Source organism: Hyperolius riggenbachi, chromosome 4 (genome assembly GCF_040937935.1).
Source record: "Hyperolius riggenbachi isolate aHypRig1 chromosome 4, aHypRig1.pri, whole genome shotgun sequence".
Classification (NCBI taxonomy): Eukaryota; Metazoa; Chordata; class Amphibia; order Anura; family Hyperoliidae; genus Hyperolius; species Hyperolius riggenbachi.
The window spans coordinates 487,540,720-487,553,127 of NC_090649.1; the positions used below are offsets into that span (position 1 = coordinate 487,540,720).

General features: G+C 45.3%; 1 protein-coding gene across 1 annotated transcript in view; it reads right to left on the reverse strand.

Moving 5' to 3' along the window:
- LOC137504869 (leucine-rich PPR motif-containing protein, mitochondrial-like) overlaps positions 1–12,408 on the reverse strand; it is a 68,023-nt gene that overhangs the window by 33,235 nt on the left and 22,380 nt on the right. The window contains exons 4-5 of the mRNA XM_068233464.1: positions 8,890–9,094; positions 655–782 (exon numbers count right to left, since the gene is read on the reverse strand). Coding sequence (XP_068089565.1) covers positions 655–782; positions 8,890–9,094 — 333 coding nt within the window. The remainder of the gene's footprint in view (positions 1–654; positions 783–8,889; positions 9,095–12,408) is intronic.

Below are 12,408 nucleotides of genomic sequence, written 5' to 3' on the forward strand. Positions count from 1 at the left end.
TGGGTGCTCTGCTTTTTGTAGTTTGAGCAGGACTGTTACCTTTACATAGGTTTTAAAAAAATATATACCTTTAAAACACTTCTTTGGCTTTGTTTGTGTATAAAAAAAGGTTTTATTTACTTAAAGTGGAATATAACCCAGTATTTTTTCTGTGCTCTAAAAGATTATTTACAGCATATAATATACTAACACAATGTTTGTTTGTTTTTCAAAGTAAAACAGCATTTAAAGGGTTACATCACAGGGCTGACTGTAGAAGGAAATGGAAAAAGCGGTTTGCGGGATCGGGTAGCGGATCAGGTGCAAGTATCAAATTTACCTGAAAGCGGGTTGCGGGTGCGGTTATGAAAGATTGGACCTGCGCAGGCCTTTAGTACAGACGATGACCTACAGGCTTCATTGTGTATCAAACAACATGAACAGCTTACACGGCGAATACCAATCATTTCTTTATCTCTTTTCTATTTTTTAACTTCTCAATGTATTGGTTTATTTTCTCCCCCCTTTTTGCTAAAGTTCCTCTTTAAAGTCCCTATAGGGCCTCATATTACTGGCTCTGTTACATGAAGAAGTAGACCCCTTATCTTGCCGCACCAGTTTTTACACAATAACATAGTACAGCTTCGCAAGTGGCCACAGCAAAAATTCACACACCTTTTTCCAAAGCCTCCGACATGTCGTTACTCATCAGCCTACTTATTAGGTAGTCCACAGATTGGTCAAGCCGATCACCTTCTGTATACTGTGACTGCAACATGGAAGTTGCTTCTTCAAAGTTACCGCTAGGAAAGAAAAAAATTAAGAAAAATTAAGATTAGAAAGAGTTACTGTATACACTCGACTATAAGTCTAGAAATTGAGGTCTGACTCATGAAATAAAAATATAAGGGTCGACTTATCCACGAGTCATGGGCAACACTAAGCACGCAGAGTAAGGCCCCGTTCACATCATCATACGCGGATGGCCATGCAAGCGGAACACAACGCGTACTAAAAGTGAATGGGTCAATCGCACTGGTCCGGAATGCATGCAGAGTGAACATCAGGCAGTGCAGTCTATGCACTTTCTAATGTCGTGCGCGTCGGCCTCCTGCACGCGTTGCCGAAATCCAGACGGCAACGTGTGCATTGTGAAGGGGCCTAATGTGTGTACTAATAGTGACATTCCCATTTGCAGCAATTTTCCAAGAAGACACAGGTCTGAAAGTCTTGACCACGAAAAATAACAAGGAAAGGGACTGGGGGGGGGGGGGGGGGGGGCAGGGGGATGGGGGTAAGGAGTTACAGATACTGGGCTGTAAGAAGGGGACTGGATAATAATGGCTGCAATGCTGTAAAAAAAAAGGACAGGAGGGCTTAATGGCTACAATACTGTATTGCAGTGCAGTCAATAAACCCCTCCGGGCCCCAAGTGCAGCTGTTAATTCGTCCTGGTGCCAAGTGCAGCCATTATCTTGCTGGGTAGACTTATACTTGAGTCAATAAAAAATTCCAGCTTAAGAGGGTCAAATATTGGAGTCAACTTATACAGTACATGAGGTCAACTTATATTCGAGTAAATAATACTTCATGCTTTATGGCTGCTACTTCCTCCAGGAGGTGCAGAGATCCTATAAGTGCGAAATTTTCACCATCTCTCGCAAATCCCTACATGGGATGGTGGGAGGATCGCTGCATCTATGGGGGCGGGAGCCTTCGTTTAGAGTGGGTTGCGAGTACGGGATATACATTCGATGACATCCTCATGTGGAGGGGCCCTACCTCTAAAATTGCCATATTTCTTAAATATCAGAATTCAAATATCCTTTTAGTGGACCTGAACTCTTGCACTGGAGAGAAGGAAAACAAATAGAAATGCACCCCAAATACAGTAGACAGTTTTAGATTGTCTGAATCCCCTTCATCTGTGACCAAGTACAAGTTGTAATTTGATCCCTTAGCTATGTCAGCTGACTGCCATGGAAGAGAGTTAATTGGTAAACACAGGATGTTAACCCTATGTTTGCTTCCATGAAACAGGAAGTAGACGCACTGCAGGATTTGCATCAGCTGTAACACAAATGTTTTTCTTTAAAGGTTATTATGCCTTTGCATGTCTTATAGCTGAGATGAAGTTCTGAGTTCAGGTCTGCTTTAGTTTGCAATTCACTCACACTTGGGATTCCCCACCAGAGTACCCAAGGGCCTAAATACCAGAAGGGACTTAGCCCTGGATACATGAAGTATGCCTCTTTCTCTCCAATTAGTATTATTTTTATATCAGCATTTGACCCCCTTTATGCTTTCCTTCGAGGTTTGTTTTCTCTCCCGCAACTTTTTTTTTCATTGCACACTAGCTGAAGACCCGGCGTTGCTCGGATATGTACTTGGTGGTTGTTGTTGTTGGGTCCCCCGGACACTACACTTTTTCTACCCTTGAGACACAGTCACTCAATGACCAAGTTTGTAAGATATCAAGTTGTTGGTATAAACAATGTGAGAATGGAAGAAGTTACAATTTTCCCATTATATCAATCAAATCTCATTGGCCATTTGTGACTTCCCCTCGTTTCTGAATTTGTGCCTGGATATATGTGTTTTTTTTTTCTTGTTACTGACCCCTGTGGCTAATTTAGTGCATCCCCTCCTTCCCCTGTATGTGTTTGTCAGCATGCACACAGCTTATGCTGGTGTATGCGCATGGTGCACATGGACACATAACGTTAGCTCCCTTGTGCGATTGGTAAGATGCACTGTCTGTCCCAGGAGAGGACGTCAGGATGTGTGCTCCTAATCCCTAGATATGTTTGATGCAATGAATGTGTTTGCACTATGCATGTTACAGGGCCAGAGTTAGGACACCTATGTTTACCTGGGTACTTCTGTGCAGTATAGGTGACTAAGCATAAGAATGCATTCTTCTGTGAACTAAAACCCCGGCTTTTAACTTAGCTGTAGGGATAACAGTTGTGCCTGGATGAGTGAATCTGTGAATGCATTTGTTTGAACATTTGCATGCGAGAGTGCGAAGGGTTAATAGATTTTTGCTGAATTTAAAGCTCAGTCACCCAATCACTGACTGCACCAGGTTTGAGACCTCTGCCATTAACAGTGTAAGAATGGGAGCAATTTAATAATTAAAAGTCAATAGCTGAATTTTGATTGGCTGTTGTAGGCTTCACCCACTTTCCTGAATATTAATCCCAGTAACCCAGAGGCCAACTGTGTCAAGTTTGGGAACCCCGCCAGTAACAGTGTGAGAATAGCTGCACTTTATATTTTTCCATTGAAAAATGTGGTGGTTGTTGGCTCCACCCGTTCTTTGTAAGCCCGCCGACCTGTGCGTGCGGCTGGCCGAGCACATCCACGTCATTGGTAAAGTACTGAGCCTGCGCATAGCTTCACGGGCGGCCAGCGGGGAGACCCGGTGAGGGACTCAGAAGACATCTAGGTGCTGAAAGAAGCCCCAGATAACTAAAACTGCTTTTTTATTATTTCACCTCAGGAGTCCTTTAAGTCTGAACACTGCGACATCTCTGTCCCCTGCATCTCCAATGTCCCCCTCTGTGCCACCTCTGTCACCCTCTGTGCCATCTCTGCCCCCCTCCCCGTGTCACCTCTGTCCCTATTCTCTTAATGTCTCCATCTGTACCTCCACTGTATCCCTTTGTTCCAACCCTGACCCCTGTTTCCCTTTGTCCCCCTTTATCCAGGACTGGCTCCCCGGTTTGCTTTAAAATGTGTAAAACATGTATGCAGAACTTGGAACGTTCTATATAGTATAGTGTACCGAAGCAAAACGGCAGTTTAAAAAACATTTTTCTTTGAAGATTTTTTAAATTGATTTTCTCAAAAACTATAAGGTCTATTTGAAATTTTGTTTTGCATTTTTTTGTTCCCATGTTCATGCTGTACGTAATGGTGGGTTGTCCTTAAAGAGACACTGAAGCGAAAAAAAAATATATGATATAATGAATTGGTTGTGTACTATGAATAATTACTAGAAGATTAGCAGCAAAGAAAATATTCTCATACTTTTATTTTCAGGTATATAGTGTTTTTTCTAACATTGCATTATTCTATAATATGTGCAGAATACACAACACTCAGCATTCAAAATGATTCTTTCAGAGCAGTCTGTGAAGTAATGACATCTCCTCTGGCAGAGGAAAAGTAAATAGTCCAGGAACAGTTGAGATAATAAAAGTCAGATAACAGCCCTCTCCACGACTAACTTAAGGTGGCCATACACTGGTCGATGTGCCATTAGATCGACCAGCTGACAGATCCCTATCTGATCGAATCTGATCAGATAGGGATCGTATGGCTGCCTTTACTGCAAACAGATTGTGAATCGATTTCAGCCTGAAACCGATCACAATCTGTTCAGCTGCTCCTGCCGCCTGTCCCCCCCCCGTATACATTACCTGAGGCTGGCTCCCGGGCGTCTTCTCCGCACTGCACCGCACCGCTGTTCTTGCTCCATCCCGGCGCTTCCTGTGTTACTCCGTGACCAGGAAGTTCAAATAGAGCGCCCTCTATTTCAACTTCCTGGTCACCGGAGTGACACAGGAAGTATAAGCGTACACTGGGACATGCGGAAATGCGGTGCAGCGAGGAGAAGAGGACCCCGGAGCCAGCTTCAGGTAATGTATACATGCTCGGATCGGGCCCGAATCGTACGCCGCAAGCGACGCGCTCCTACTGCCGGGCGATCGAGGGTAATTTCCCGCACGGCGCGATCGACGGTCCGATCCGATTTCGGGAGGGAATCGGATCGGCGGGTGCGTTTAGCGCAAGCGATTGGCAGCAGATCCGATCCCAGGATCGGATCTGCTGTCGAAACGGCCGTGAATCGAGCCAGTGTATGGCCTGCTTAAGTCAGAGAGATGAATGGCTTGTTTGCATAGAGATAACAACTGGAGTTTCTCAACTCTTCCTGTACTGGAAACAATTAGACTGATGTATCTGATCTTAATGTTTTATTGTGCTACACATACAAATCATAATATCATCATTTTTTTTTCCGCTTCAGTGTCTCTTTAAGTCAGGCGTTCGTAAGTCGGGGACTATCTGTACTTATACGGCACTAGAAGATGATGGCGCTATATGAATCAGTAACAAAACAACAAATAATACTTCTATTTTTATTTGCCCATTTCTGACCGGTCAGGGCAAGCTACTTTGTGAACAAGCTGCTAGTCCCCGCTAGTCTCTCAGGGGTTAATATTCACTTAGTAAAACTTGGTCCTTTACAAAGCAGGACATTAACGCCTCTTTACTGAGCAAAAGTGACTTTCTCCCCACGTGAGCTACCTAAAAGGAGCAGGAATAAACATTAAAGGCTTGACACTCAATAATTGATGTGAAAAACTATTACTGTATTTCAGGAACTATAAAATTAAATATTTACCTGGGTCTCCTTTTTCCCCTCTAAATCTGTCCGGCTTGATTCAAAAACTGATATTAAATATAATTTCCCCCACGCGTTCCAGTACTCTAGGCCGTACCCTTGACGGGGCCCGCGCTAATAATTTAATGTGTTTATGAGTTGTGTATATACACGCGCAGGAAGCGCGACGTCTGCATAACCCGGCCTGACAACTCCATTTGGCCGCGTCTCGGCTGGCGCGCTCCATTTGTTCTCGTGATGAAGGCGTCCGTGAAAGGCCGGGGCGAGAGCCATGACGCCGCACCTAGCAAACGCGGCCTGAGAGTTAACTCACGGATGGCTTAAGGGAAACGATGGCGCAGATTAAGAAAGCACCTGCTGATAGAAATTTACAAAAAGAAATACATTTTACCTGATCTGCCTGCTTTCGTTAAATTCTGCCCTTACGAAGTTAAATTTAAAATGTACACAAGATGAAAACCATCTCAGGTTTTATATTTACCTGGGGCTTCCTTAAAGTGAACCTCCAGACTAAAAATCTACTCAGCAGAACTGGAAAGGCTTGGTGTTTAGACAGTTTCACAGCATCAGAACTTTATTTTTCTTATCCAAGCCTCATTTTTTGGCTGCACAAAAGCTAAGCTCCTCCCCATCAAAGTAAACTGCCCGGGCATTTTTCCACTGATGCTGTGCAAAGCTTGATGGGATTTCTGATGATGATCTTGTTGCCTAGCAACTGGGAGAGGTGATCAGGACACAGGACAGTTGGAACTGTGTCTCATGCTCCCCTCACCTCCTTTCAGCCAAAAAGATGGCTGCCCCCATGAAATCATAAACATTTGCCTGTTCTTTTAAAACAGGGTGGGTAAGAGATAATATTACCTATCTATTTTAATTAACATAACTAATGTAACTTAATGACAGTATGTTTGTTTAAGCTGAAGTTCCCCTTTAAAGGGAATGTCCGAACAAATAATAAAAAAAAAATCTACTTATCTGTGACTTCCTCTAGCCCCTTGCAGCCAACATGTCCCACACCGCAGCTCCGCTCCAGACAACGTGGACTTGATTAACAGCGGCGCTCGCGCAGATGCAGTAGGGGACAACCTTGCGAGGTCAGCTTCTGCACCGTCGGGGACCCCAGGCTTAATGCTGAGAGTGGAGCTGCGACGTGGGACATGTCGGCTGCAAGGGGCCGGAGGAAGCCCCGGGTAAGTAGATTTAATTTTTTTTATTTGCTCGGATATTTCCTTTAAGCCCCCTTGTGGCAGCTCTGTCCCATGCTGTCTCCTGTTCTCCCAGCCCGATAGCCTGGTCGAGCGCACATCACAGTCGCCGGGAGTGTACTGCGCAGGCGCAGCATGCTCCCAGGCACGGGGGTATGTGCGCAGCTGGGCCACGCATGCACGATGAAAGGCGCGACTCGACTGGGTTGTCCAGCAGGTTACAGGAGCCACTCGGGGAAATGGCGAGGGACCGAGCAGCCTCAAGGGGCCTTAAGAAAGCCCCAAGTATGGAACCTGAGACTTCCTTCGTCGCAGGATCCCTTTATATATAAAGTGCATTAACACTTCAAAAAACAGGTAGGGGAAGAGGCACCCAGATGAAGATGCAATAAAAGAGAACCCGAGGCGGGGTTCTTACAACTCATTCTGCACACAGAGGCTGGGTCTGCCTATGGAGCCCAGCCTCTGTTGCTATTTAGCTTCGTCCAAAGCCCCTCACCCCCCTGCGCGCTGTGAGACCCCATTAATCACAGCTGCGCTGTCGACACGCAGCGTCGCAGCGCGCTGTGTTTACCTCACTAATGCCAGTCTCGCCGCTCCCCCACCTCCTAAATCGCTCCAGGCCCCGCCCACTTCCCTTCCCTAGCCGCTGATTGGAGGGAAGGGACGCGGGCGGGGCCCGGAGCAATTCAGGAGGCGGGGGAGCAGCCGAGACTGACATAGCGCGGCTGTGTTTTATGAGGTCTCACAGCGCGCAGGGGGGGGGGGGCTTTGGGGGAAGCTAAATAGCAACAGAGGCTGGGCTCTATAGGCAGACCCAGCCTCTGTATGGGGATTGCGATGTTAAAACCAATAAAATAGTAAGGAAGAAATGGCTTACCTCAAAGGACGATACTAACAATGGTGTAAAAACACATTTATTATTAAGAAAACAGTGATGCGTTTCGTGGGCTCACTAACTTCATCAGGCCAAATATTTGAGACAAAACAACAATCGATTGATTTAGAGTTGATTTTGAGCACAGATTGATGAAGAGTATATATCGGTCAAGGATGGAAGACCTAGGTCAATTGGGAAGGGGCAAGAGCGGTGGTAGAGCGAAGGCCCCTAGCACTTCACTGCAATGAACACTGCAATTCCATTGATTTCAAATTCCCTGCTGAAATCTATAAATCAATGTGTAGTAGGAATTGATTCCTTCCTCCACCGAGAGTAATCGGTCATTTTTCCACATCAGGTGGCAATCTGTAAGTATATGGCCAGCTTAAAAGACACCGTTTCTTTCAGTCCCCACCCCCCGCCATCTTTACGTCCCTCGCTGTCCTCCACTGTGCAGGATGGTAAAGTCCGCGACTTAGCAAAGTCTTGCACGACAGCGCATGCGCTGTCCCGGAGTTGTGCCCCCTGTTGCCAGAAGTATGGCATGTGTCGTTCGACTTATAACCGAGCATGCCCAGAACACTGCCATCCCTGGGAGCGCAATCAAGGTAGCATGCCACCGTATCAGCGCATGCGCAGTAGTGCCTGACTTGGCCAAGTCGCAGATTTTAACAGGGCAACCAGTGGATCAAGGCGGAGGAGAGCGGGGGACCCACAGGGCTACGGGGCTGGAAGGAGCCCCAGGCATGTAAAAGGACACCCTTTCATTACATCTCGAGTATCCTTTAACCTCCTTAGCGGTAACCCCGAGTCAGCCTCGGGCTGGAAATCAACAGCTCAGAGCGGTAACCTCGAGCCTGACACGGGATAGGTGCCAGGAGGTATATGCACAGCCTGCGTGCAGCGGGTTTGCAGCTCACCTCCCCTGTTAGCCAGACGCTGGCAGCCATTCTTCCGGTCTTCAGAGGCTCTTGATCCCTCTGGTGAGATCGCAATCTGTCGTCATGGCGACAGATGGATATCTCACTGTAGGGGTAGAGCACCACCCGGTGCACGGAGGGAGAATTGCAGCACTGGATCCAGGGGACTAGAGTGAAGTGCAAGGGCTGCCGCAGATCTAGCTAGAAGTAGGATTTATTTTTTTTCTGCTTTTCGGGGCTAAAAGTGTGTGAAAAAATGAGGTATTTTACCTACAAAAAAAAAAATAAATAAAAATGTTTTAGCTCACATAGCTACCAGAATTGAGGCCATTATCTCTTAATTTACTTCAGATTCCCTTTAAGCAGCATTTATCAGAAAAATTGGTTCAAAATTGTCACATCCATCCTTATAATCAGAACTCACGACATAGGTTTTTGGCTCGATACACAAGTGGCCATCGGCCTATTTTGCCGAGTAACATTTCCACTTACTTCCTGAAGTAAGCCAGGAGTTTGGCGTTGAAGTAATGTCTGCTCTTTGTAAAGTAAGTACTCTTGAGGCCCGACGATAAGGCCTGCAGCTTCTCCAGGCTTTCCACATCTCCTGCCAGGGCAAGCGCTTCGGTGAGGGTTTTCAGGGCGGATTGTGAAGGCAACACGCCGCTCCTCAGTATTTCTTCTGCAGTGACTACCGCATCTATTCGAGGGGAAAAAACAACAACAACACAGTTCAAAACCGCTAAAGCCATCGCTGATCAAGAAGCTTCACAAAACAGAAAAGACAGGAGGAGACGGGATTAGGGTCTGCTCGGCTGTTTCTCATATTAGCCACATTGTGGTGAGCGGGAGATTAGAAGGTTATGATGGAACTGGCAGACTGTCAGCAAGCTGCTGAGGAGGCAACGCGGCATGGATAGCCTTCCTGTGTGACAAGCTGAACATACAGTTTTTACGGTTGGTTTTATGCGACCCCGAGGGCAAGCGTAATGCCGCGAGTGAATAGGTAACATGCGGGAGTCATTGCACTGCATTTAAAGCACACCTTGCGTGAAAGGGATATGGAGGCTGGCATATTTACTTCCTTTTAAAGAGGGATTGTCACCATAAAAATCAAATTTCAACAGTAACTGGTCTGAGTGTATTAAGTGATAAAGATGCGAATCCTGCATTCAAAACTTTCTGCTGTTATGGTTTGGAGTTATCACATACCTTAGGAGCACTGGCCCTTTAATAGCCATCGGCTGGCAAAACAGTTGCATGCTGGGGGGATCTTTTTTTATCTATAATATATCCCCTCCTCTTCCCTTTATATCCCCCTCCTTCTAATGACATAAGACAGTGCACTTCCTACTATAGATCTCAGTGGGAGTGTCTGAAGACTCTGGGAGGACGGCGGGTAACGAATACACAATTAGCAAGAGGAGAAAAAAAAGTGAGGGAGGAAATGATGTCAGGATTAGCTTCATTCAAAGGTAACCAAGATGGAAACGGTCTAGAATAGGATTCTCTGCTTTTCCTTTATAAAATTCACAGGAATCATAATGTGGACAGTGCAATACATCTGTTATGTAAGCAGACCTGTGTCTAGAGCTAATTTTGGTCTGAACCACAGACTGTCAGTGCTATAGGCTGCCATCTCAGAAAGCTTGTCTGTGCCCAACCCCTCAAACCTAGTACACACTTCCTGTACTGTACTACAGCGCACAGCTTTTACGCTGCCAGCATTGAGAGTCGCTGTCAGTATAACGCCATCTATAGCCACATCACACTGCCTGTACTACATGGATGCATTTGAGAAGACAAAATTTTGGATTATATTTAAAGGGGTTCTGAAATGTCCCGCGCCGTCCTCCTCCGTTGCCCATCGCCACTCCTGTTGTAATATTCATCTTCAGCTGCAGGGGGCCGATAGAGGCCCCAGGTAAGTGGTGGGTTTTGTTTATTTAACCCTCCTGGCGGTATGAAAAATTCCGCCAGGAGGCAGCGCGGCAGTTTTTTTTTTAAAATCATGTAGCGAGCCCAGGGCTCGCTACATGATAGCCGGCGGCGATCAGTGTGCTGGCGCAGCTAGCAAAGTGCTAGCTGCGTCCAGCAAAAAAAAAAAAATTAAGAAAATCGGCCCAGTAGGGCCGGAGAAAAGTTCGGGGTTACCGCCAGGAAGGTTAAACAGTCCACAGAACCCCTTTAAAGTACGGATGGAGGCCGATATATGTATTTCCTGTTAGATACCACCAGTTGCCTGGCAGTTCCGATGATCTCTGACTACAGTAGCGTCTGAATAACACACCTGAAGCAAACATGAGGCTTGCATGCTTGTTACGGGGCTATGTCTAAAAGCGATACAGGTACATGATCAGCAGGACAGCCAGGTAATGTGCATTGTTTAAAGAACAAGAGACACCCATGCTAACCTAGAAATAAAAAACACATATAAGTAGATAAATCATTCTACTTACATAACAGATGTATTGTGCTATCCACATAATGATTCCTGTGAAATTTATAAAGAAAAAGCAGAAAATCCTATTCTAGGCAGTGGCCATCTTGCCAAGCTAATGCTGACATCATATCCTCCCTGACTCTTGTTTTTCTCCCTCCCTTCTCTTCCTCATTGTGTATTCATTAGCTGCCCTCCTCCCAAAGTCTTCAGACACTCCCACTAAGGTGTATACTAACAACTGCACTGACTTTTTTTTTATTTACACATCCAATCACTGAGTCACCTCAGCCTTGCTTGTAAACACAAGTAATCAGAGGGTGTTTCTGATAAGCAGCTAGATAGGGAAATACATGGAAGAGGAGGAATATATTATAGATAAAAAGAACTCCCAGAATTCAACTCTTTGGCACTGTTCGGCACTAGGGCCAGTGATCCTAAAGTATGCGATAACTACAAACCATTACAGCAGAAAACGTTTTGCAAGTTTTGAATGCAGGATTAGCATCTTTATCACTTGATACACTCAGACCAGTTGCTGTTGAAATTTGATTTTTATGGTGACAATACTGTTTTAAAAGGAAATAAATATGGCAGCCTCCACATCCCACTCATTTCAGGTGTGCTTTAAACACGCTAGTTTTTGGAATCCTGCACCTACTAAATAATACACAGCATTGCAGAACGTCCAATGTCTGCTGCGCTACCGCACACGGCGTACGCTGGTCCTCGATTTTAAGCCTTAGACTGCTTCCGTCTTAAGACGTTGTGGCATTTCTGCATCTATGACGTCTAAAGGCTGTTCCCGCCCAAACTACGGAATCTTGCTTTCCGGTTAGAGCTCTCTTTTAAAGAGATACTGAAAAATTATGATATAATGAATTGGTTGTGTAGTACGGATAATTACAAGAACATTAGTAGCAAAGAAAATATTCTCATATATTTTCAGTTATATAGTGCTTTTTATAACATTGCATTATTGTCCAATATGTGCAGTTTACACACCACTGGGCTGCTCTGTAAAATCATTTAGCATGCTGAGTAAACTATTGACCTGTCCTGTGCAGAGGAAAAGAAGATACAGTGACTGACAGTTGAGATAACAAGCTTCAGAAGACAGCGCTCTCTAGACTTTGAAAGTCGTGGAGCTCAATGGCTCTTTTAAATAGATAACTGGAGTTTAACTCTCCCTGTACTGGAAACAATATTAGACTTCTGTCTCTGCTCCTAATGTTTTATTTCTTAGCTGTATTACACAAATCATATTTTTTTCCGCTTCAGTATCTCTTGGCTGATGGTGTAATGGTTAAGGGCTCTGCCTCTGACACAGGAGACCAGGGTTCGAATCTCGGCTCTGCCTGTTCAGTAAGCCAGCACTAATTCAGTAGGAGACCTTTGGCAAGTCTCCCTTACACTGCTACTGCCAATAGAGCGCGCCCTAGTGGCTGCTGCTCTGCTCTGGCGCTTTGAGTCCGCAAGGAGAAAAGCGCAATATAAATGTTATTTGTCTTTGTCTTTGTCTCTTTAAGCTGGCTAGATATATGCAAATAAGTTGTTGCAGTATTATGCAAATG